At 39.7% G+C, this 26,640-nt stretch overlaps 1 protein-coding gene across 7 annotated transcripts in view; it reads right to left on the bottom strand.

The window, feature by feature from the left end:
- Positions 1-62: 62 nt before the first annotated feature.
- The window catches only part of ap3b2 (adaptor related protein complex 3 subunit beta 2), a 51,323-nt gene continuing 24,745 nt past the window's right edge, over positions 63-26,640 (bottom strand). For 2 of the 7 annotated variants that reach the window (XM_074677275.1, XM_074677271.1), the window contains exons 9-28: positions 24,482-24,579; positions 22,390-22,444; positions 22,223-22,294; positions 21,772-21,834; positions 21,536-21,668; positions 21,170-21,279; positions 20,896-21,072; positions 19,142-19,328; positions 18,853-18,983; positions 14,134-14,172; positions 13,320-13,434; positions 12,787-12,976; positions 12,505-12,664; positions 12,254-12,341; positions 11,945-12,054; positions 8,932-9,160; positions 8,408-8,492; positions 8,179-8,276; positions 3,580-3,718; positions 63-3,328 (exon numbers count right to left, since the gene is read on the bottom strand). In XM_074677275.1, coding sequence (XP_074533376.1) covers positions 3,178-3,328; positions 3,580-3,718; positions 8,179-8,276; positions 8,408-8,492; positions 8,932-9,160; positions 11,945-12,054; positions 12,254-12,341; positions 12,505-12,664; positions 12,787-12,976; positions 13,320-13,434; positions 14,134-14,172; positions 18,853-18,983; positions 19,142-19,328; positions 20,896-21,072; positions 21,170-21,279; positions 21,536-21,668; positions 21,772-21,834; positions 22,223-22,294; positions 22,390-22,444; positions 24,482-24,579 — 2,430 coding nt within the window. In that variant the 3' untranslated portion in view covers positions 63-3,177. The remainder of the gene's footprint in view (positions 3,329-3,579; positions 3,719-8,178; positions 8,277-8,407; positions 8,493-8,931; positions 9,161-11,944; positions 12,055-12,253; positions 12,342-12,504; positions 12,665-12,786; positions 12,977-13,319; positions 13,435-14,133; positions 14,173-18,852; positions 18,984-19,141; positions 19,329-20,895; positions 21,073-21,169; positions 21,280-21,535; positions 21,669-21,771; positions 21,835-22,222; positions 22,295-22,389; positions 22,445-24,481; positions 24,580-26,640) is intronic. The other 5 variants (XM_074677276.1, XM_074677273.1, XM_074677277.1 and 2 more) reach the window with 3 other exon arrangements.

The raw sequence follows: 26,640 nt of genomic DNA, 5'->3' as shown, positions 1-26,640 counted from the left end.
ACAGGGCAGCAATGTGAAACTGACCTGCTGTGGTTTGTCAAAAGAAGACGCTGGTTCAGAAATGTTTCTGTATTTTTTATTTGTATAATAAATAAACTTGTAATACTTCAGGACCACAATTCACAACCACACACAGAGTATGATAAACCATACCGTCGATATTTGGAAGCAGATGCAGATAAACCAAGTTTCCAGACGTGAATGGAGAACATTTTTTTCCTTTTTTCAACATTAAAAGTCAAATTTCTTACTTTACATTCTTCGTCATGAAGTGCTGCAGTGATGGGTGATTTCAGGTGTGAGTGGTTTGATGGTAAACAACGCAACAAGGATAAAAAAAAAAGGCCCAAAAAAGAAAATCCCACTGTTGCTAAGAAGTTTGACTGTAATACACTCCTTTGGTCAACACAGCTGTAAACCTTTAAGACCGCAAAGAAATAATAAATTAATACACAGATAAGAAACATGCAGCCACTGAACACAGAAAAAAAAGCCAAAAATTAGAGAAAGGCATGAACACAGTGAGGTCATAAATGAGATGAAGGCAACTCTCCACAAGAATGTCATGATAAAAGCACTCTTTATTAAATGTTGGGTCTGTTTAAATAACTTTAATAAAGCAAACCTTTCAAAAAGCCAAGAAGATTGATTGGGGTTGGCTAGCTTCGTTTAGCTGTTAGCATATCCATAGTAGAGGTTTTGACAGGGAAGACTAAATTTAAATGTAGAATAAATTATTTTAAAATGTGCAAACTACTTGTCTCAACTTTCTTGTTGACAAGTATCTGATGAAAAGTCATGTCTTTGTCATGTTACCTTTGACTAAATCATGTTAGCGGCCTGTTAGCTTAAACAGAAAGTAAACAGCTAGCTTGGACCTGTCTGAAGGCAGCATTAAAGTTACATTGTATTTATTTTAAACCAATTCATGAGTTATTTCTTTTAAAACCTGAAAAAAAAACCCCAATGTAATGACATTTTTTATGGGCAAAGACAAGCGCTAGATGTTTTAAACTAAGCTAAGCTGACAAAAACCTTGTGTTAGCTTGCAGCACAGCCTCAATAGACCAAAAAATAAACCAAATAAAATGAATAAAAAATTTAAACTTGACACAATAAATGTTGCTTCTTGTTCTGCTTTTTAACACATTCAGTCTAGCTAGCTGTTTATCAGCTGTTTTAAGCTAGCAGACTGCTAGTAGCCTGAAATGTCAGACTATAACCTTTGAGATAATTTGAGGGCATTCTAAGAACAAATTGTCAATTTTTGTACATTGTATATTTAAAAAAAACTGCAGCTGATTTGAAGCTTATTACTGAATTTTGTCAACACTTTTATGACCTAAAAAATGAAAGGCAAGGTCAGAAACTTCACAGTTTAGCCTTTACATGTATATTTTTGCTATGTAACATTTTATTTTGGTTCAGTGATAAATCAGTGGGTCAACAAATGAAAATATTCTAATAATTACAGTATTTGTAGGCATTTGTTTCATGAGTTATTGGTCAATCTGAAAATGCATGATTCTGTAACTACACTGCAGAATATATTTTTTCATTGATTCAGTCTTTTGGACTTTTTGCAGTCACCTTAAACAAATCAATGGACGGATGACTGTGATGTGCTTTATCATGAGATCACGTCAGAACTGATGTTAAATGTTCTCCAGGTTGAATTCCAGTCATCATGCCTGCTAACACACACACATACACTCACACACACACAGGCACACACCACACTTTATAGCAGTACGCTATTGCATTACATGTCGCAGTACAGTAACAATTATACATCTTCACTTTTTATAAATGCCCCATTTATCAGAATGAACATGTGTACCACGACAGCTAATTGTGAAGTTTGAAACAGAGGTCTTTCTTTTTACTGACGGGACTCTTCAGTTATTGATTTATGATGTTAAACGTGCTAAAATGGAGTTACTGAGTTGTAGTTGTTTTCGTTCGAGCCTTCATGCTACATTTACTGATTCTGAAGTTTAAGGGGGAATTTATACAAACTACTTGTAACATCTACATCTTAGCTAAAATCTTATGATCTAAAAATTAAAAGCCTAACAGGTGCATTCATTTGTGAAAGAAAAAGTGTTGTGTTACTATTTTTGAAGGGTTAACAGCACATTTTTGTGGTGAGAGTTTGACAGATTTTCTTGTAAAGAACTTTGAAAGAGGGATCTTTCTACAATAAGTTCAAAATGTGTTTTCAAACTGCATCTCACAGCCTTTCTCAACAGATATCCATATCTCGATAAATGTTTTATTTAAACAAAGAAAGTCATCAGATTTGGAAGATTTTTTAATTTGGGTCCTGTGATGAGTTTTCCTGACACCTCTCTAGTTGATTTCCATGACTTTAAATCTAGAATTGCGATATGAATATCTGGAAATTAGACACACAAAAGAAGTTTTTCTTCCTATTTTCTTTCTCAGTTCTGTTTCCTCAAGCCTTCAAGTTCTTCTGTTTGTGGCTTTTTAATTATTTGATTTTAAACTCTTCATTCACAACTTGAAGAGGTCTGAAACTGAAGTTGTCTTGTTTTATGCTGAATTGCCGAAAAGCCATGCTTTAAATAAAAATAAAAAGAGCTTGTTTTCTAGTGATGAAATTTAAATATTCCTTTAGGATATCCTCTGTAGCATATGTGTAAAATATTTCACCTGTAGCATTTCAGTCTCTTTGTTTATCTCATCTCAATAATTTAGCGGAATTTGGCTGAAAGGTAACACAAATTAACACTATGTGCCGAGAAAGGCTGCAAGATGCAGTTATGTCAAACATGTCAGATGAAAATTTCCAGTTATAAACCCTTTGAAAGATGCACCAATCTTGAATCTACTTCATTCATTGATCTTGGCCCTAAAAAAAATTAGAGGACAAATGTGTTGAAAATAAGTTCAGCTGGATGACTACCTTAGTATAAATGTTTAGGAGGGAGAGGGATTCCAGGTCAGATCCAAATTCAGTCAATATTTCTGATTGTCAAGATTAAAACCTACAGCTGGGGCATTTTACAGTGCTTTCTAAAAGTCGAGGGCTCATACAAAAGCTGGACTCAAACATTCTGGGAACTTCCCTCATTGGTAAGAGGAGGACGGAGGAGATGCTACAGCTGTGACAGACGATATGTGAGAGGCGTGTCAGGGCGAGCGTGGGGGCTGTCACTGCGTCAGAGCCAGCAGGATGTCCTTCACCAGCATCGTGCCGATCACCATCTTCTCACAGTTGACCGTCAGCTGGGCTGCGCCTTCCTCTTTGGTCGCCACGGTGACCAACACCAAGCTGCTGCTGGTGACCGTCCTGCCGGCAAACCTGTGGATAGGATGATCAGGAGGAGGAAGAGGAGGACTGAGGTCAAAGCAGCAAAGATCGGAAGTGAAGGTGAAGCCGCAGAAATAAAAGAGAAATGCAAAAAAAGTCAGTTTCCTTGATGACATGTTAGGAAATTAATATGGTTAGTGATGGTGAAGCTCCATGTGCATGATGCTGAGATGAAAAATAAAAACATGATTTAATATAACACTCTTCAATTTTTCAGTTGTTGTTCATTATCCCTCCTTTACCTGCACTCTTTGTCCGAACCACAGGGGACTCTGCTGAGGTTAGCGGCGGTCGTCACCCTCTGCACGATGGCATGTTCGTTCCGGCACTTCGCGTCCAGGGTTAGCTTCTCTGTGATCTCATTCATTCCCATCAGCTGACCTTAAAAAAAAATTAAGCAGAGTGTCGGTAAAAGAGGAAAGCTCTGAAGCTAGCTGCTGCTTATTTTCCTTCTACATGTAGCGTAAAATGCAAAGCAGTTTTTAAAAACAAAGATTACACAACAGGGTGCTGCTCGGAGAGGATCAGTGTCGGGACGGCACACGGCTTTATTATCTAATCACCTTTAGGAGACCAGCCACTGATGGATACAGTATCATTAACAGATACTGTATTTATACAACAAAGAATTTTATACACAAGCTTCTCCTGCTCTTATCTAGGGGATTGGTGTAGCTCACATAAATTGATAAACAAATACTGAAACTTAAAGTGGAATGAACTGATGCTTCCCACTGAACACAGCAGAGTGAGTCAATTGAAAACATCTAATTTGAGCAAAACAACATATAATGCCTTTCAGATTTGGGGGATTTGCAGGTCAAAAGACACAAACACTGTCTGAAGATTTAAATTTGAGAGTTTATTTCTGGATCTAAAAGTCTTGATATATTAGCCAACAGCTAGCAGTTTATTCACAACTCTTAGCCTAATGTTTATATTTGAAACTTTTTGTCATAACCCATCTCTGCTCAGTTATTTTAAATAGTTAAATGATCTATCCAGATCATACAATTCATCTACCACATTCAAATACAGACCTTTATGGCATTCGACTCACTTTTGTAGGCAGCCTCACAAGGCCATTTGAGGAATTGCAGTTTTTTTAAATGTTTTTTTGTGCTGTTTTTGCTTGATGTCAGTACATTTATCAGCTCCTGAAGTTACATTTTTTTCCTGCCCTGATTGCTTTTCCAAAGGCCTGTGAAAAGTTCTCATAGACTAAGCAATCAGGTTGTAAGGCAGCCACAAAGTATGTATTCTATAGTACAGAACTTTTTTGCGTGTCTGTACTTTACGTGTTAATCATTTTCAGAGGGCGCTTTGAAGCCACTACATCTCAAGAGTGACAATAAGATCCTAAAGTGATAAAGGGTATGCCACAAAGCTGCATGTAGCTCAACTATTTTAGTGGTTTATGCTAGTTCCTACAACAGCAGCAGGTCAGAAGCATAGACTGTATAAAACATGGACGTAGTCTTGCCAACGTCACCCGTCTGTTTCTGAAACGGAAAATGAAGCACATCAGCTATAGCGGTCATTTTGGTAGTGGCAAAGGCTTCACCTACAGCCATAGGGCACCTATAGGTATGTGACCCTCACCTGTGCCTCTTATTGGGGGCGCTTGCGATCCAATATCCGCTGAACGGCCGAGTTAGAAAAAAATTCACCCCCTGTACAGTGGGTGCCAGTGATAAAACTAGCAAATCAGACAGGAGACGTTTTTTGAACCAGGCTGTAAATAGGTTAATTTCTGCTTTGAAAATTGATTTTTTTGGCTTGGTGTGTATGTGCCAGCCTCAAGCAAACACTCAAGCAGATTTTAGCACTTCCGCATTGTCTCATATTCTTAGATCGGAGGTTGCTGCTTGGTTGGAAGCCACTGATTGAACCCAGGCTAACAGTTGCTTTAGCCATGTAGCTAAGCCTAGCTCCAATTCTAGCTTTGGCTACATCTGTTAACAAAGGAAGAAAAAATATACACTGTAGAAATTGGTATGACCCACTTGGGAGCGCCACAAGCTGTCGAACAACCAGTGGCTTACCAACTGCTACTGTCATAGGAACCATAATCAGTCATTGAGCCACTAGTGGCAAACTTTATGCCGTTTTTGGATTTTAAAAAACAAATACAGTAATTAATGTTAATGTGTCTTTTGACCTACACATTTCAAAACAAACAACAAAAAAATGTTTTTATTTTTCAAGTTTTAAAGCAGAACAAAAAACTGATGAAAATGCCCAAAGTCACTGAAGGAAATGAGTTCCCCAGTATGGTCAATGGTTATCAGCAGCTGTCAGGATTAGGCAACAGAAGGATGAGTGAAGATGAAGATGATCAGGCGCCTTTTTGAGTCTCATTTCAAAACTTTTAGTTCATGTAGTGCTCGAGGAGTGAATCAGGGTCAGTGGATGAGCATTTCCAGTCATTCCTGGCGCAGCAAAGTGTGAGCGGCCTCTTTGAGATGCACGTTAGTTCAGGTGAGTCTGACAAGTCTAGATTACCAAGGCAGGACAGGGGGGAAGGTGTGGACAGAGGGAGGTGTTACAGGAAAGGAGTGAGGGGAGGTGAAGGGGGCTGTATGAGGTCGAGGCTGGCTTAAAGGCAGGTGAAAAAGACAAATCTATCAAAGCCAACTTACCCAGATTCTGTAAAAGCTTGTCTATGGGGAACAGTACAGAGAGGGAGGAACCGTGGGTATGACATGTTTAAAGAGTCACTATGGGTTTGTTAGAGCTCAAAACTCGCTCAGTGTTAGTCAGGATGGGAAATGAAACAAAACAACAAGGTCATGCTGGAAACTGTTGTCTGTGGCTGCTCTTACAAACCACTTTTGGTAGAGTAACATTTAGTTTGAAAAAACAGCTTCAAAGTGGACAGTAAATGATGCAGCTCAACACAGACACTTGCATCATTGTAAAAAAAGTATATCCAGTATCTGTAATGCACTTTTCCTAACACTGTTCCTCAGTTCTCAGACTGTAATATCTCCAAAGGGTTTTCTAATGATCATTTATACATAAATCAACATATCTGTACCTGTATCTGATGGACTTCTACATTTTTACTTCTCTGCCAATGGGTATAAGTCTTTGGTTGTCAGACTTTGGCTTTGGGAAAATCTGAGCACAAGATTTCCTTGTCGTCTTAACAGAAATTTAAATCGTGACTAAATTAAAACACCCAGATAAAAGTCTAAATTGATGTCTACAAGTAATTCATAACAGATCAGTTTGCCAGCCATTGCTAAGGTTAACAGAGCTAGCACTTCTTGCCTTCAATCATCCTCACTGGTTTGTATTTGAATGCCTGTACTGGTTACACATTGCTCCAAGTAAGTGGCTATATGCAACCTCAACAAGACACTGCCTACAGAAAGATTTGTCTATATCTCCTAGATCAAAACACTGACAAACTGCACCACAGTATCCCCGTTTGTTTACATCCAGGTAGTAGAGCATTGTAGTAATGTGACTGCAGACACTGACCAGGGCTTAGCTCTGGCTAGTGATAGGTGGAAACACTACATCTTAGACATGAGACCACCATGTTAGGCCAGCAATAATGCTAATATTAATAACTTATTTCACCAGTTATTAAGTCCAATAGAAAAGTGAAAACTACATCTGCAAATCCCTACTGCAAGCTAGCTTTAAACCAACTCTGGTTCAATACAACTTTATTACTTGTGTTAAACGTTTCAAAGACAAATGTCTATCTATCTATCTATCTATCTATCTATCTATCTATCTATCTATCTATCTATCTATCTATCTATCTATCTATCTATCTATCTATCTAGTTATGAGCACATAAGCTGTTGACAAGAGTACATGTAGAGAAGAGAAACTGAAACTTAAGTATCAATCTCATCACTCAAGTATTGATCAATACCGATCCCAACTTTGGCATCAGTTTATCAATATTTTTGATTGATCGGCAGGTTGGCATTCCTGCTCTATGTGGTCCCTTTACTGTGTTTATCACTGTGTGTATCAGTTTATATCTTCTGCAGTAGAAGCTTAATGATGTCTGCTTAAGATTTCAATTTTCACAATAGTAAGTAATAGTAAGCTATGGACTCCGAACTATGTGTGTTCTTTAATATAATCTCTTATCAACCTTTTGTCATCTCCTATTTTAACCCACTCTATGATAATTAATGGAAACATCTCCAACATGCGACACTGGACTACTTAAAAATACTGCAAGTGTAGGTGTTGACAAAAGAAACAACTGTGCAGTAAAAGTTTTGAGGCAGATCGAGTTTTACCGTCAAAATAAAGGAAAAAAACATGCAAAACTGTGAGAATTTAAAGTAAACTGTAAAAGGTTATGTCTGTAAATGGAGAATGAAAAATAATAAAACCAAAAATCTAAAACATGTAAATTGATGCTTGGAAAAAAGTTCCTGGAATAAATACATTTTTTTATCACAGATGTATCTGTCTTTTAGATACATTTAAAAGATAGATATATTTACATTGTTCCAGCTGAAACCACATGGGGTGGAAATGTAAAAGAAATACTGATAATGACAATATTTAGTTTCTGCCATGTTCCAAAAGCAAGCTGCTTCCTGATCAACCTACCATTTCACTGTGATTTTTACCCAAACTAAGAGTTGTAAAATTCACACTTTAGTGCAGTTTTGATCTATGAAGGTACAGCAGCTACACTGACTTCAACTAAAACAGTCCTGATTTTAAAAAAAATTACTGGAATCTGAACTGAAATGATTATAAGTTTCAAAAGTTAGTGTCCAAAGACAACTAATGAAAACCTATGAACGTTGTCTAAGAGCTCCAGAAATACTAAACTTTTCTCTTCAGTGACTCACCTTGTTCCTTTTTAAACTCATTCTCTGTGAGGAAGACAGGCCTCATCAACTCCCCAACAGGCGGCTGAATCGTCACGAAGAATTTCCTGGTGTGTGTGCTGGAATGGAAACAAGGCGTGTTTCAAAACAAAAGAGAAATTCTGAATCAGTAACCAGTTTTTTTTATTAGTTTCTTAGGAGATGGACGCACACAGAGCACAAATCCTGGATAAAAGATAAAAAAGCTCACCACAGCTGGAAGTTTGCCGCCTGTGTTGAGTCGCAGAAATCGATGCCCATCACTGCTGTGGCTGTCTCGCCTGCTGGCAGCAGCTCTGTCAACACGCAGAAACAAAAAGACAACAGTGTTGAAACGTGTCACAAACCTTCAGTCAGAAACTCTGCAGCTTTGATCCGAGATGAAACACCTGTCCTGTACTGCAGACTGTGAGGTTTGTGATGTGTAGTTCAGGGAAAGGTCTAGACTGGGCTGTCTTTGAATATGTGCTTAGATCACAGGGGAGCAGAGAAACTGTGCAGAGAAGTCAGAATTGATTTTAAAAGATGAAAATGGATTGCACTTTAATATCACTTTCCTGGTCTTAAGAACTCAGCAACTCTTGACCTCACCAATGCAGCTGATCTTCATGTATTAAACTTTTGACTTATGAGTGCTAAGAGTAAGTAAACCTGCAGTTTTTTGTTCTTGTTTCCACATTTAAGTTTGTGTCTTCTTTGGATCAAATTAGACCAATTAGACTCCACTTGACTCACCAATTTCAGGAAACTCTTTGACCCTCATCCCAGACTGGAGCTTCACGTCCTCTATATGCAGGTTCTTGGTCTCAGACGTGGCACTGTTGGTGAACTGCATCTGCACCGCCACCATGTTGGCATCGGGGCTGAACGGCTGTCTGCTGAAGCAGTACTCCACTGACAGACCCTCCCCTGTGATCCGGTGCAGCAGCTCGTAGCTCTTCAGTGCGCTGGAGGGTGCAATGGTCTGTAAGCGGGGGAGGAGAGGACGCACAGTTAATGATCATAAGACTGACTTATTTTTCAGGAAGAGCTGATTTTTTTACCACTTAATTTGCTAGAAGACATAGGAACTTTGTTCCTGTTATATTATATTATATTTTTATTGAGTACATTGAGTTTCCAAAGTCTGGAGTCCAGGCAGCATGGAGTCTCAGACATTTAAAAACTTTTTATACTGAAAACTGAAAAAGGCTGTAAGGATTACAGTGTGTTAGAAAGATCTCAAACAAGATCTCAAAACACTGCAAGCCCCGTGATTGGTCTGCTGAGCTGAATCATGTTACCTATAGTTACAACATTTCGGGAGTCACACATCAGCTGTACTTATTTATTAGGGATCTGACACACAGGGCTCCTGTTTCCCTCTCTATCTGTCAGTCCAACTTTCAGTCTTAATATCCTGTTATAGTTACTGACCATACACCTCTCTGGGAGGCTCTGAGATTGTCTTGTAGGTTCCTGGGGATTGGTGAAGTGGACGGTCTGCTGCTGTGCTCTCGTCAGACTCCAGCTGCTACGGCTTTGGATTATTGCCAGGAATGGCCCGCTGGTTTTACCTTAACTCTCCTACTCTCTTTCCTCTTTCTGTCTCTCTCTAACCCCAACACAGTCGAGGCAGATGTCTGTCCAACATAAGTCTGGTTCTGTCCGAGTTTTCTGCCCGTTAAAGGGAAGTTGTTCCTTGCCATTGTAACTTGCCAAATGGTGCCAAAGTTCTGTACTCATGGTGGAATAAGATAAGATAAAACCCCTTATCTTGTCCTGGTGTTGAATTTCTGCTAACAGAATTTTATTAGCATTTATGGGTCTAGACCTGTAAATGTTTTTGTAAAGTGTCTTGAGATAACGTTTGTTGTGATTTGGCGCTATACAAACAAAGACTGATTGAATGATTAGGGATGCACCGATACTGATCCTGATATTGGTGGGAAGGGAACGATCCATGGTGCCAAGGTAACCAGCTCTTTGCCCTTTTTTTAACCATCGCTCTTGGCTACTTGATTTGAAATATTACCTACGATGTGCTTAATTTGTTTCTTTTGCTGCATTACTTGTCTACAGGGTGAAAAGTTTACAATTGAATATAATTTCTGTACATTCCGAAGCTTTGTTTTGCTGTTAACATTCAAATACTTTATAGTTTAAATAAATGTTAATCAAGTAACTCCATCTACTCATTTTCTCGCCTTTTACCCAAATCATTACCAGTCTTATCCCACAGTAAGGCATGTAGGTTAATATTTAACACTGGTATCAGATCAGTATCGGTATTGGTCGATACCAAAGCCCAGGTATCGGTATCAGTATTAGTATTGTAACCAGAAAAGTTGGATCCATGAATCCCTAATATTTATCCATTTTACCTTGTGTAACAGTTGCAGTATAGTAACCAGTAACATTGGCCGTACGTACACAACAGACATCAGCCTTATGTACGTATCGGACACATCAGCTGCACCTGACACACAGGCCGGTCGTACTCACATATTAACTGGCTGACCATATGAACACAATGGCTGTATGTATGCATCAAACACATCGGCCTTGTGTACATTCATTCATTCTTCCGTAACATACATGAGCTACAATTTGTTTTAGTGCGTTACACTTGCTGTGAAATAGCAAGTAAAAAAACAGTGGGACAGGAAACTGGGGATCTAACAATCAAACAGCGTTTCTACGGTCTTGTAAATGAGGTATTATAAATGATGGGTGCATAGAAAGTATTACAATAGACTGTAATGGATAAACGCAATTTTTTGTAATATATACTGTCTTGTTATACTTGATATGTGCCACATCCAACTGGTCAGTTCAGAAAAATGTCTTTTTTTCAGTTAGTTCAGAGATTAAGTATTTCTAAAGTAAACTGAAATGCAAAAAAAACAAGTTTAACTGTTTACTCTCCCTGGTTCATTCATGTTGTCTGAACAAGACCTGATGCACATTTACCGTGGTGTTAAAGCCCAGCAATTAGCAGGAACTAGTGGCAAGGAGGACTTGCTCAACATATGATTTTCTTGCCTAGAGTATCTGCTGCTGGTATCTGCAGCCTTCATGAGTATCGATACCTTGACAAAAGGCTGGTATCGGTACTCGCTGATCCCTACCTTGGACAAATAAAATAAATATGCCAAAAGAACAAGAATAATGTCTTAATACAAGTAACTTTGCTCTTGTTTCATTGGCATTTTTTTTTGCTTGTTACAAGCAATCCAGACCTCATTTTTGTCTATAAATAACTTGAAATAAGACTTTTTTCTGGACTGGTCAGGTGAATGTGGCTCATAGTAAGTTTTAAAAGGCATTTTTTACTGAAAATAAGACAAAAATACTTGATAAGATTTCCTTTTTTCCAGTGCATAAGATCAGTGATTTTACAATCGAAAACAGTCCAAACCAGCTCAGCACAGACCCTCTGTGAGCTGACAGAGCCTTTGATAGAGACTCAACTTCAAATGAATGAGTATGAAAAAAATAAGACGTTTCTCCAATCACTTAATGATAATACAGCAGGAGACAGGGAACAGGCTCACTACGTCAGACTGAATGAGAAACAAATGATGATGTGAAGCACTTGCTGAAGTGCTGGTGTCCTTGATTGATTGTGAGACATCTGGCTTTAAGACATCAAACTTCCAGACTCACTGCAGTCTCCACTGAGACACAGGGCAGGTTTCCTCTCCTCTACACTCACTGAAAATGTGTAACAGAGTGCAGACACTAAGGAGGAAGATGATGTTCTTACTGCAGGTGAGAGAACAGCATCAGACAAAGATAATCCCTCCAGGTCTGTCACCAGGCTGTTGGAGAGGAAGGTGTTGACGGGCGTGACTTGAGGAGATGGAGCTGGTTCAACTGGGGGAAAGGTGAGGGAATGAAAGGTGAGCAGATTCAGATGGTATATATTATCTCGACAGAGAAAAGCTGTTTGTTCTCTGGTTTTCAGTAACATTAATAGCATATCTGAATGATGTCCCTGTGCACTGACTTCGCCTAACTGAGGTTGCATCAGCAGTTTGCACTTTCCTGTCAGAACAAAGAATAAAAAACTCACAATCATCAAGGTCGAGCAGAGACATTTCTTTCTTCTCCTTCTTGCTCGCTTTCTTGACGGGTTTGGAGGAAGCTTTGGACTCAGCTGCCTGGGAGGCAATGAAAGAAAACGTGAAAAGGTTTTTATGTGGATCACCAGCGAAGCTTTGTCCAAAAGTCAATGACAGAAAAACAGTTTTAGTTTCTATGTATTTTTTATCAACCTTGAATTAAAGATTTTTATTTCTTGTCATTTGAAATTATGTTTGATACCTTTTTTTTCTTTTTGACTTCAACCTCAGATTCAGAGTCTTCAGACTCAGACTGGCTGCTCTCAGACTCGCTGTCCTCATCATCAGACTCTGACTCAGTGTCGCTCTTACGTGGTTTTACCTTCCTCTCATGTTTCCTCTCTTCTTCACTGCTTTGCTCACTGGAAAGAAAAGACAAATCATTTTAATTCATGGGGTTAAATCAGTAGAATAAAAGTACAAGGACAAGTTAATCCCAGCATTTACAGTTAACAACATGTAGATATAAATAACAATGCTGTACCTTTCGCTCTCCTGCACAGGCTTCTTTAATTCCTTCTTTTTCTTTTTCTTGTCCTTTTCATCCTCCTCCTCCTCCTCTTCCTCCTCTTCTTCCTCAGACTCAGAGCCGCTCTCACTTTCCTCGCTCTCTGATCCCGACCTGCTCTCCTCGCTGCCGCTGCCACTTTCTGAGCTGCTGGCGGAGTCGGACTCTGAGGAGGAAAAGGTCAGAATGCTTGATGATATCAGTGTCCAGTTGATCCTGCTGAAAGTTTTTCTTGCCTGAGAGAAGTTTTCATTTTACTCGGAGTGTATAGATATACGAGTAAACTACTACACTTCTGGAGTGAATTTAGTCTTTTTATTACCTAAAACCTCCTCACAGGAGCTTTAAGTTGAGAAATATATACACTATGGTGTTTTTGGCCTTTTTAAATTTTATGAAAAAGAAAAAGAAAATTTTCATGCCAGTAAAGAAAACTTTGTCTGTGGTTGGCATAAATTTTGCTAGGATTCTCTAACTGTATAGGCACAGACAGCAGTTCCCAAATTTACCACTGTCAGCAGACTCAGTTGGCCCAGACTCGCCCTCTGAGTCCGAGTAAAACGGCTTCTCCACCTTCTTCTCCTTCCTCTTCTCTCGGCTGCTGCATTTGGTCCATTCAGGCACCTGGCAGGGGAAGCAGAGTTCAAACAGTAAGCCGTCAGCTCTGCCTCAGTCGGAAAAAAAACCCTCAGACAGCAGCAGAGACGTGGGCAGATTACAGTAGCATGGCCATGAATGCCTCTGCCTGGGCGTGATGCAGCCAAATAAAGCCAGCGGTCAGATCTGCTTCTAGATCTGACAGTCAGACAACAGATTCAGTACAGACAGGAAGGCTTGCATGGAGCTTCTTGTTCTTTTTTAAACAGATAAATGTCAGCACCAGGGGATGCCTTCATGACCAGTTGCAGAAATGGCTTTTCTTTTAATACAGGGAGCAGTTCCATTAAGAGAAGTGATGTCTTTGAGGAGCCGTGACCATCCTCCCACGCTTTAAAAAACCAGGCCATCTGTCTCACTCTTAGTGTGACCAAACTCATTAGCTAAAACAATCAGCTAAAGAGTGTGGACATCTCCAAACCCCATTTAAAACCCACAGGGCTGCTAATGTATCTCGCTGTGTCAGAGGTGCTCCCATCCTGCTGAAAGAATCACTTCTTTAATGGTAGAGACCGAGGAAGAGGGTGCTGTGTATCAGGTAGCTTTGGCTGAGCTAAGCACAGAACAGCGACTACGTTAGGCGGGGTGTCAAAAGCACTCGGGTTTTTGCCGTTATGTGGGTGTTGAGGCTAAAGGAGTTGGGCTCTTTGCCGCTAACTGACTCACACTCGTTAATGTTGTGACTCTTTCAAGCAGCGTAAAAACCTGGCAGATGTAGAAAAGAAAAAGATTGGGATGGAGGTGAGAAAAGGAAAAAGAAGGGAAGATTTTAGAAAAACGTCAGGAGAGTAAGAGAAACAGGCACAGGAAGGTTTCTGGGTCTAAAAAGAAGACGTGTGAGAACAGTTTTTGATAACACAGAGACAAAATAAACCCCAAATATCATCATAGCACACTTTTAAATTTACCATTTTTTAACTAATACACTCCAATATAACTTAAACTTAAATAAAGAAATAAAAAGTAAAACTTTACGTTCACTTTAACTGAAACTTCAACAAAATTCACAACAATGCATTTAGTATAAATGTCTTCATCAGTGAGAAAGCAGGATGTCGTGGTGGGATTGATTCAGATGAGTTAAATGAGGGTGGAAGAGGTGAAACAGGAAGAGGAGGAGGGAAAGCAGATATGGAAGAAGAAAAATCACATCACTCATTATAGCACAACAACATTTGTGACGCCTTCGAGCGTTGTGTCACAAATTTCACTCAAGACCAGATAGGTGCATGAAAAGAAAAAATACTGAACTTAAAAAACCAAAACATCTCTAATGACCTGGTTGTGCTGGAGCTTTCTGCCTTACCTAAAGAGGACTAGAGGCTCAAACTTCCTGCTTTATTCTACACACACAGAATATTATCCTCAGTTGGCTTCAACCTAAAAAAATATGTTAGTAAATGGAGTTTAAAGGAGACTGTATATGTCAAAGAGTGAACCTTAACTCTAAATACTTAACTCCTCAGAATAATGAGATAATATAATCAGGAGTTGGAAAATGTGTTGAAGGAAAATTTGAAAGTGGAAGATAAATTAATGAGTATAGCCAATGAAGTACCACCTTGAACCACAAGGGGACAAAACATACAAAAGCCAACAGTAGGAAACATCATGTCACAGTCGATAGTTTATCTACAACTTTTTTGAACATGAAAAGCGGCGTCCCGCATGGCTCTATATTGGGTCCTATTCATTTGTCATCCATATCAATAGTTTCTGTAAAAAAAAAAATCAAAGATTTTTATACAGATGGCACCATCTCATTATCTTTCCTTTCAAGTGCAATTAACTATCCACAAGCTGCCTTTAAAGTGATCCTCCGGGATGGAACAAGTTGGGTCCTATCACAAGGTTTAGGGCAGAAATTACCCCTACAGCAGAAGCCCAGGGCGCTCTAGTTCTCATTGTGTCATAAAGCGGCACTACCTCCGCTGCAGAGCCACAGCTGGCTACGAGGCGCTCACCGCTTAGTGTATCACTCCACGCGCGCGGCGTGCCAGATATAAACAAACGCAGATAGTCTGCCAGGACGAAGAGACACAATGAGAACTAGAGCCTTATTTAGCAGTGTTTTTGTGTGAAAGTAACGCTCTGAAAATTCTCTAAATAAAGCGTGAATGCAGACCAATATCAGATTTTTTTCGGTGGGAGTCTGTTTATTTGTGTTTTTGGTCAAGTAAAAATTGGCACCGTCTAAGTGCAGAGGAAACCAGCAGAGGAGCAGGGAGGGGGTGTTTGGTGCTAGCACCCTGGGCTTCTGCTGCACAAAAACACTGCTGTAGGGGTCATTTCTGCCCTAAACCTTGTGATAGGACCCAACTTGTTCCATCCCGGAGTATCACTTTAATGCTGGTTTTAAATGCCAAACTTATCTAAGAAGACAGTAAAAGGTTATTTACTTTTAAGAATGAGGGAACTGAATGTGTCCAAACATTTAAGTACTGTGGTTTTCTCCTGGATGAAAATCTGTCTATTAGCCATGAAGTTGTTTCCTTTACAGAAACAAAGGATGTTTTTCAGTTATTGCTAGAAAAACACTCATTTAGAATTCCTCACACATCACTGTGTCCTGTAAGAAAAAGTGGGCTTGTTTTTCTTGTACTAAAGAATAGAGCAACTTTCCTTTGTGAGGAGCTTCCGTCTTGTTTATTCTCTTTACTGACTCCTCAAGTTTTTTACTGGCTGCATCCTTTCTGTTTGTCGTTCCTCTGATTCACTTTGCTCAAAGTGCTTTCAGTGTTTTTGCTCCCTCATCACAGTCTGACTTACAAGGTCCTTCTAAATCTGGATTATTTGGTTGTTTGGATTCATTTATAACTTGGATGAAAGATCATCTGAATGCTGCTTACTTATTTATTGATATAATGTTCTCAAACAACATGATGATCCTTTTGGAAAAATGGGGAATACAGTCTTTCGGAGAATATTTGTAGACAGGGCAAATTCCTCTCATCCACTCATAATCACTTGTGTCTTTGAATAAAGATGACAACGACAACCAAAGTGGTAAAATCAATCCTTGAGAACATTTTTTCACAAACTAATGGTTGATAAGATCACTGGCCCTTCTGAGATCGAGCATTGTTTGCAAGTAGAACGCTCCAGGACAAGCAAGTTGGTGGACCTTGTTCTGAGAGTCTAAAAGAAAGATTTCCTGTCAAGCCGAGCCTTCTAATCCTGTGGACTGGTGTAATTTGCCTCTAGAAACATCTTTGCCTTTAAGTCTTAGCGCCAACTCTTATTGTATGACTCAGATTCTACATTTTTATCTCTTTAAAGAAGATGAAGAATAATCCTTTCCACTGCTGCCATATTCACCCTCCGTTAATCTGCTCTAATTCAGAGCTCATTACTCTTATCTTTCCAGTTTGATTGCCATCAGTTACTGCATGATAACAACCAGAAAGAGATTTTAAGAGGAGATAGAAAACAAACACCACTGCACTCCCAAACCGAGAAGGAGGAGGAGGAGGGGGGGCACCTCTCGCCAGTCTCCCAGCAAGCCGATCCGCCCCTCGCCGGTGGTAATGACCTCCTCTATCTGTGGAGAGGTGCAGAGTCAGAGCCTGTCAGAGCCTGTCAGAGAGGATCCACTGATCTTCTGAGGATGGCAGCCTCAATATATGGGGATTTAGGGGACTCACATATGGATTATAAATCAGAGAGGTTGATTTTTACTCCTAACTACATATTTGGTTTGTTAAACATTGCTGATTATTTTCTAAGCCTATCCAGCTTTTCCAGCCCTCTGCTTTCTTAAAAATTGTTAAAATATTGATTTTAGATCCAGACTACGACCAGATTCACCAAAGACCTATCCACTGTTAAGATTAAACATTTTCCAAGTTTTAAAGTATAAACAAAGATCAAAACAAAGTATCTTTGTCTCCTCAGGTCAATAGTTCATCTTACAGTGAATAATCATCTGCAAGATTTAATAATTTCATCACAAGCTAATGTTATTTGAGTCCTTCTGGACCCCATTAAGACAAGCCAAGGGGAAATTGGGGTATGGTACTGCAAATCTTGTTACAGCTATTACATTCAATCAGATATGGGAGGGTCTTTGAATGCAGCAATGGAGAGCAAAATGTTGTCTTCTCACAGCTGTATTACTTCGTGTTACGCCTGAGCCTGAAGTAACACTGGATAAAAAGCATAAAAATCGTTCACTGTGATGGATAACTGGCTGCCTGGAAGGCTGCGGATCGAATTAGACGTTAATTAAATGCTCTTGAAAACGCTGGAAAACAGACGACACTAATGGAACTGATTATGGCTGAACCTCCTGGTATAGTCGCTTATGGCTCGCCTCTTGTGTACGTTCGGAAAATCCAATATTGATGTTAAAGTATTTCCTGCAATGCACCTGTGGCCTCATCCTGAAATCTGCTTCACAAGTAAACAATAAGTTAACATAACAACTGGGTATGAAACATTGAGCTGTGGGATTAAAATCTACACTAAAGAAGCAAGAATCAACAAATATGACAAAGAAACCAAGTCTTGAGATCACTGCTTGACTTGAAAAATCAAGTATTTCTGTGATTTGGGTCTTGATTTTGAAGAGAAGTGACTGACTCAAGTTTTGGTTTCATGTCTCAGATCACATTGTTAGTGGTGAACCGATGGCACATGGAGGTATGGGATGGAGGAGGGGAGGAAGGGATCTGGTGGGTTGGGATGATGCTCTGCACCGTGTTCTAGTCTGAACACACTCAGATCAGATTTTAGGGGAGAATAATCAGAGTTTCTACTTGGAAATTTGCAAATCACACATACGAGGGATACATAATGACTCTAAATAGTTTCCTATCTGAAATGTTTTGATATTATTGTGGGTGTAAATCCAATTTTCAAGGACTACAGTTGATGTTTTTGTGGAGAATTCCGTCTCCTAAATCTGTTCCCTTTCGTATCACATGTGCTATTGGCTCAAACATTGGTGAGAAATCACCTGGACGGGGGGGAGTTAGCTGCTGCCAAACAGAAGCAGATGCAGCAGAGAGGATAAGAGTTCACTTCAAGTTTCCACTGTGAATCAGAACTTCTTCTAACAGAGGCTCTAATCCTCTTTTTTGTGACTCATCACTTCTATCAAGGAGGGAGTTGTTTACAAGCAGCATCCATTTAGAATCTGATGGAAGCCAAACAGGACGGATGTTAGCAATGAGCTGTTAATGCTAATGAGCTGAATGAACAATGAATCAATGTTATATTGGAGTTAATGTTATATCGGATGTGAAGGTTTGGTGACTCTGTCCGGCCCCTCTGAGGCACTGCACTGGGGCAGGAGCAAACGCCGCTCCCCTCCACCTTTGGGGGCCCCTGGAGAGCCCAGAGGGCCCCTGTGTCTCTGTAAGTTACTGTTCCCACTGCACGCACAGACTCCTTCACCTCCACGTTGCGCACGGAGGGATCTGGGGCAGCTTCAGGCCAGTCGGGCAGCTCCTGGTAGCCGCCGGCCTTGGCATTCAGCAAGTGGGACAGTGAACCCAATTGGAAGTGGTCTCGATCTGAAACAAGACAAGAAGGAAAAGTAAGTAGGCTGCAGGCTTTATTTTGAGGAAATGGCCCTGATATCACCTGAAAAATGGCAAAATGTTGGCTGTGTGTGTGTGCAATGCACCCACAGATGCAGTTATAAACACAAAAATTATAGAAAGTTTTGTACCTTTAAATGGAGACTCAAGCACTGGAGCAGGTTTGAGGGCGAGGAACAGTTTCTTAGCGTACTTGCTGAGAGCTCCACTCTTCTCAGTGGGTACGATGAGCTGACGTATGAAGCGAGCTCGATCGCGGATGTCATAGTTCTGGTCATACTTGGCCAAGTTGAGGACATACTGCGTCAAAAGTTTGGTCTGTTAGGAAGAAATTAAAAGACACCTTGGATTAAAAAAGCTGTGTGTGTACAGAAGCCAGCTGTAGTCAACAAGTTAAACCAACGTTAATGAGACTTTGGGAACACTGCCTGAGTAATTAGTTGACTAATGAAGTGTCACTGAGGGGATGTCAGCATTTTCTGTAGCTGTTCAGATGTTGCTAAGTAGAAAAGTAATGAAGAGGCTTTCCATGGTGTTCCTGGATGGTTGCCACAGTGTTTCAAAGTATTGGGGATAAACTGGTGAGTTGCTGGGTATTCTCAAGACTTTTAGTACAACAACTTTGAATGCGAAATGTTTGCTTGAAATAATAGTTTTACACTCTGAATGTTTAACTTGTCCAACATATTTCAGTCTTTTTTCCCAAACACGAGCATGCTAGTGCAGAATTACTGAGCATGTAGCCTTACGCTTGACTCTCAACTCAACTCACACTACCTGTGTTTTCATTGCAACACAAAGCAGGACTGCCAGATAGCTGGAGAAGCTAGACCCTGGAGCTCCTGTGCTTTTCAAATCAATGATGAGCCTCTTCTCATTCATGTTGGGCTTTGAAACATCAAACCTGTTGACTCCTGGCCTAGCTCTGCTCTTCATGTTGGTTTGTGGTTGTAGTAAATTTAAATACAATCTGCTTTTGATATGGTTTGTTTTATTTTGAAAGTCAACCTGGTGTTTTAATTTGAGTTCAAGGCACAACTTCCTATCCCCTTTGATCTGCTCCGTGTGAATTGATGCGTTGTTGCTCTGGCATCCAGCAAAAACAGAAGACTTGCGTTTCTGACTGGGAGGACGACAACCTGCCAGAGTTGAGACGCAGCCAGAGCACACGATGGAGCAGTGACAGTGAGAGTGAACACTTTAACTTGGATTGAAACCTTTTAGATCCTCTGTAATGACAGATTTGGTGGGATTTTGGTTGTTACAGACCTTTGACTTATAAAATGTTAAGCTTATGTATAAGTGCTGGTAACATAGTCTTAACTGGAAAAGCACTCAGAGAGCACAGACCTCCACCAAGCATATTGTGATTGTCACGCAACATTTAAGTCCTACTTTAATGTTATACTCCCTTTCAGCAGACTGTCTGCTACAATTTGGTGTTAGTTTCAGGTTTGTACTATAATTTGTTACCTGACGGTGTTGAAAATGATGATGACCCAGTACATATTTCATATTTCAGATCTTAGTATCCAGGATACTGGCAGGATCTGGATCGTACTGTAACATTTTTCAGAAGTTATCCTGACCTTGTCTTGAAACCCAACCATTTATCGTGGAGTTATATACACATATGGTGAGCACGGCTCTTTTTAACAATGATAAAGAATCCTTTACAAAATCCTGGATCCAGACGGTGATCCGGATCACCTCTAAAATTAAATTACTTCATCATTATCCCATTTTGAACAGTTCCTGAAGTTTCATCCAGATCCGTTTGTTACTTTATGAGTTATGTTGTTCACAGACAGACAGACTCTCCCAAAAACAGAACCTCCTTGGCGGAGGTATTTAATACAACCAAACATAAACATGGCGTTCATACCTGTTTTGAGTTGGTGAGATAGAGCTTAGCAGCCAAATTGATTATTTGAAGCTTGACGATGTCTTCTTCATTAGTGAACGACTTCGCCATCTTCCTCAGGACATCTGGGGCGATCTTTGGTACATGCTCGCAGTATTCTCCGATCAGCCACAGGATGCTTGCTCGCGCCATTGGCACCTTAGAAGAAGTCAAATCAAGATTATCAAAGATTTTGAGCATTGACATGTCTTCTTTGTGCTAAACAAAGGGTTAAAATCTTAAAACTGAAACACACCTGGATGTTGTCTGTTAGTTTTGCCATGTGCTTTATGATGTCACTATGCTTCTCCGGCTGCATCTGAAGGAGCTTCTTAATGACCACCACAGACTCAGCGACGACCAGCTCTGTTTAACACAAAAAAAGAAAAAACTAACAATGAACTGTGTCTTCAAGATTATCAACTTATCTTCTAGGAACGGGTGTTTTTTTTTTTCTTGTAGTATTGCGTTTAAGATGGTAAATATAAACAAATTCAACTTTGCAGACTTGAATTACTAATTATAGCAATCAAGATTACCCAAATGACACCTGTAACAATAAATTCCTTTTCTTTAATTTGTCCAGTTTGTGTCTCTGTAAATTTAACACCCAAAATATTACCGTCTCGATTGGACAGAAGCTGCACCAGGCCATTCAAACATGTGTCCCTCACTTCCCCGATGTTAGTAGCACAGCGGCCGATGGCTTGGATTGTTGCAGCCACAAAGTCTTTATCCATGCTTTTAATGTATGTCTGCAGGAAAGAGCAAAGGAAATCCATTCTTACTCAAATTGTTGTCTTAAAACTGAGATCAGCTTATCAGCTTATCAGCTTATCTTGTGCTTTTTCTCTCTACCTGAAACTCTCTGAGGATGGTGGAAATGTTTGTCTCGTTGGCCAGATTGGTGAGGACCTCCAACTGCAGAAGACAAAAAAGATTAAACAATAATACCACAATAATTCTTTGTAAAGCACTGTAACTCATAAGAACTTAACAAACAAAAAAGCATCATGTTTAAAATCATTCTCAAATAATGGTTCGAGTTGGCATCTTAATCGAAGAACCAGCTCCTCTGTGATTCAATAGGAAACAATTCAGCATACCAAAGTTTCATCATCTGTTGACTGAGTGTTCAACATTGTTGCTTTTCAAAAGTAGCCAGTTCTGTGTAAGTGGATTCAAAATGATTGAAGACAAGCAGAAGACGTTGCCAGTGTATTATGCGTAAAACCACCGTGCGTCAGAGCTGAGAGAATCAATATTCTCTTCAGAGTACAAACTAAAATAAAAGAGAAAAGGAAAGAACCTTGAGGACTTTAATCTGAGTTGGGTCTGTGGAGCGGATGTAGAAGCTCTTCAGGTACGGCTCGAACATCCCCTGTGAAACATAAAGACAGGAGGAGTAGAAACATCAGTAAATCTGCTGCTGGGTCAACTTTTCAAAAAGCAGTTTCACAAACAGGTTTTGCTCACCCGTCTCTTGATTGTCATCGTTGCCACATTTTGGAGAACTACAAACTGGACTTCACTGCAGGAGGGAACAGCGATACGAGAGATTAATGAAAGAAAAAGAGTTATATTAAACAATGACTTAAAGTTTTCATCTCTTTGTGATTCTGTCTGCTACAGTCCCTGGGGTCATAAACAAATATTTATTGGCGTTAAAACTGGAGAACAGGCACCAGATTGGTACTCTAAAGTGGGAGTTTATTGGATCTTTCTGAACTGTTTGCTGCTTCTGACACAAAACAATGTTATATAAGACATTAATAATGATTCTCACAGCCAGTCAATGGGTTATACAACAACAGAGGAACAAAACTAGGTGGTTCTTTGCACGTCTAACAAACTCAAGTCAAGACTGGTTGTCATGTTTTTACTCTACTCTGTTTTTCTTTTGAGCTCTTAAAAAAATACAAATCCTTTATTCACTAAGCTACTTCAAAACATGGTTGACTCAACAGCCTCCACAGAGTGAAGCCAAAACTTTTAGAGCTCCCCCTGCTGTCTTGTTGTGGTATACATCATAAAGTCGATGGAACATGGGTTAAACTTAACAATCACACTAAGTTACTCAAACATGTTTTTTTTCACGTGCACAACGCACTTCTGGGCTGATGTGTCTGCATCACTCTGCAATTCTCCTCTGAAACAATAAGGGCCATGTAGTCTCTACGTCAGATTGCTTGTTTCCGGCAAAGCTTTCTGCTTATTGTTTCAAAGATTTTGATCGGTGTCAATGTCAGCCTTATTTGTATAGTACATTTAAAACGGCTAGTGGCCGGACTGAAGTGCTATAACGGTAAATAGGCAGAAACAAAAACAACATTAGATTAGAGTAGAACAACATTAGATTAGAGTTGAACAACAATATTAGAGTTGTCGCTTTAATTGTTTTGCTTTATTCTTTAACACATCTTGCATATTATTTATCTCTGTTTTGTTTTATCTTTTTTGATCTGTTCGAACAAACAAATAAATGAAATGATATGGAAAAAATGTGTAAGTAAGTAAGGAAGTAAGGGAGGACCCATATTCCAAAAACCAATTGAGGAGTCACCAAGCTTTCCACTGAGCGCTCACTTTGAAAAAACACAAGCCGTAAAGGATCATTGCTGTTTTAATGGTAAGTAAAATGTATCTTTTGGAAAAGACAACACATCAAGCCCACAGATTATTTTGGGCATACCTTGGCACTAAAAACACAAAGATGCAGTCAGTGGCTTATTAAGGAAAACCTTCTCATTCAAACAACAACGCCTAAATTTAGTATTTGATACTTTGCTTTGGATTTCCCCAGATCATAAAAGCTGTTAATAGTATTTTTACACCTTTTTGTGACTCAATCAGCAAAATGAATCTGTGTAAATTTGTTGAGCTTTGTTTGTAAATGTTCTCCATTACAAAATGGTTTAAAAGAAAGGAGTCACTTCATTCTGCTCATTATTATTTCATTTTTACTCCGCTGTTGTGACTCCAGCTGAGTCACTGCTGACTCCACGTTAATAATTAGGCCCGATGAAGCATATCGTACAGTACAATGAATTTCTGCCAAATCCCCCACAGAGAGCTGCTGCTGTTTGGTCACTGCTGAATGATGATCCCATTACAAACACACCCAGAGCCACCAGGGCACTTGTTCAATAAGAAGCTGACAGTTTTCAGGACAAACAGCCGGGAGGCCACAGATGTGCCACCATCACTCCTCATGCTTTATGCTTTCATGTTTACCTCAGTCTCACTCAGCTCCCTGTTTAATTTCACTCTCTGCTCCAGGGCTGGAGAGATTTATTTTACTACCCTCACTTGGTTTTTCTGTTTTCCACTTTGCTGAGTTCCATGGTTGTTATGACTTTCTCTTATCAAATACAGCTTTGTTTTTCTGTCTCTTTACAAGTAAAATTCGTATTACTTTCACCCTCAGCTTGATTCCCAGCTACATTAACAGTTTGAAAAGGCTCATGCTGCCTGTTTAAATACACAGAGATTCATTTTTGGAATGCTTTTCTGTGGCAATGAGTTATGAAAAGGCAATTTATTACAAATGTGAGCCTCGACTGCTCACCTGTGGCTCCTCAGAAGACGCACAAGGGCCTTAGCGATGACTCCCACCTCTACTTTAGGAGCGAGATGGAAATACAGCTGAGCCACAGCCATCACCACCTGGAATGAAAAAAAAAAAACAGAAGAAGAGAAACAATCAAATAAATGGATTTCACATTAGGGGTGTGTTGGGTTTGCTCTATGTGCTGAGTATGCATGAAAGAAGTGAAGAGATAATCTCTCAGTGACTTTTCAAGAAGAAGTGTTTTTGCCTTCCTCTGTCTCTTTCTTAACAGAATTTACAGACTACTTCTTCGCCTGCTGAGCTGTAAACACAGCAGGTATTACCATATAAATGTGTTGTTGTACCTGGAGTCCTGTTTCACTCAGTCCAATATTTATCCTTCTTCTGTCTCTGAGTTTGGCATCTCCCCCCTTTTGGGAAATCTCTGGCCCCACTACTGATAACTGCCCCTCGATGTTCAGCAGCTTGTTGCTCATCTAATTGCTAATTTTATCTGTTTTGTGTTGGACAGTTGGCAACAGAGGGGGATATCAGAGCTTTCTCACTGAAACACCTTGAAGCAAGCAGCTTGGCTACAGAGGCAGAATAATGCATGACTATAGGATTTCATCTTTCCTGGAACATAAATGGCCTTTACAGGCTAGCAAAGGAGATTTAGTGTGATATGATGATTTATTAGCATTCTGAGATTTCACTTTCCAGTGATGGTGGCATAATCATAATTGAGACTACAGCCCACAGATGAAAGATGTTTATTTACAGCATGAACACCTAAATGTCAGTGATGACGATCCAAATTAAAAGCAGCGCAAAGTCAAAACACCCTTTCCTTCATCCAGCAGTGATTAAACCAACAGATGCCATTTACTATGTTGTGTGTTTTTTATTGTGTGCTTTGTCTCATTTACTTTTTATGGACCCCAGGTGGAATAATGTTTTTATGTGGGGAGAACTGATGGGGGTGTTTGAAAAAAAAAAAGCAGTGAGCTGTATGTCTTGGGTAAGGCCAAAAATAGGGTGGTACCAGTGGTGGCAAAGTGCTGGATCACGTGACAGCACAGCATCCCAATAACTGCAATGCAGTAATGAAGGCAACTGACTGGATGCAACACCCAGCTTTGGCAAAACATGGAAGATAAAGACTTATTTTTCCAAATAAATGAATAGATAAGATAAGATGAGACCTTTAAGTCGTCTCACAATGGGAAATTTACAGAATTTCAGCAGCAAGACATTATAGATATTCTAAATTACAGTAAGAATACAGCTGAGTTATAGGGTTTCAGCATTATTAGGACCAAAGTTTACTGGTGATATAAAGTCTGATTATACGTTTGACCACGGCTGGAAGAAAGACCTGCAGTTACTCTCAGTAAGACACCGTGGGTGAAGAAGCCTGTCACTGAACGAGCTTTACTGTGATGTAAAAGTCTCCTGCAAGGGGTGAGACCATAGATTGTATATTGAGTGGACAGCGTTGCTCCGCCATTTACGGTTTTGTAGCCAAATTACCACCATCACAGGTGCAGCCATTGGCAGCAGTTATGCAGCCAGAGTCTGCGCAGTTAAGACTGTGAGGGACAAAAATGATATAAATTTTTTCCTCTGAGAGTCTAATCACTTTGTGACTCTACCTCCCGACATATTTTACAATCCTCGAAGAAAAATACACAAGAACAGCAGCTGCCAATCATCGTTAAACGTTAAAAGCCTCAGTTTTAACCTCTTATAACTAATGAAAACGAAACTTTTCAGAAAAAAGAGGACTTCAATACAAGACAGCTAAATGATATCTTCAAATCACCGCAACAATTGGATGTGAGAAACATTTCTATGAGGTGAATTTATCTTTTAAAGTTTAAAGTTTTTAAAGCTCATCTGGAACAACTAGCGAGCCAGATTTTTTGAACAATACTGCAGCCAGTCACCAGGGGGAGCAGTTTCTGCGGCGACCTGGTGTCCATTTTTTTTACAGTTTACGGGTGAGATATGTTGAGTGAAAGTGAATGCTGAACTACTGTGGCTTTGCAGAACAATTTTTAAATAGTGACATGTTACAAAAAGTTTGCTGAGTTGTTTGTTGCAGCCACAGCCAGGCCAACGTTTTAAGCCTTCATGCCAATATTGATTCCTGGGCTTTAGCGTCAGGTAATACC

The sequence above is a fragment of the Halichoeres trimaculatus genome, unplaced genomic scaffold (assembly GCF_033239565.1).
Source record: "Halichoeres trimaculatus isolate MK-OKI-2021-1 unplaced genomic scaffold, fHalTri1.1 fHalTri1_scaffold_10, whole genome shotgun sequence".
In the NCBI taxonomy this organism is placed as follows: Eukaryota; Metazoa; Chordata; class Actinopteri; order Labriformes; family Labridae; genus Halichoeres; species Halichoeres trimaculatus.
This window is presented reverse-complemented; position numbering and strand designations above follow the sequence as displayed.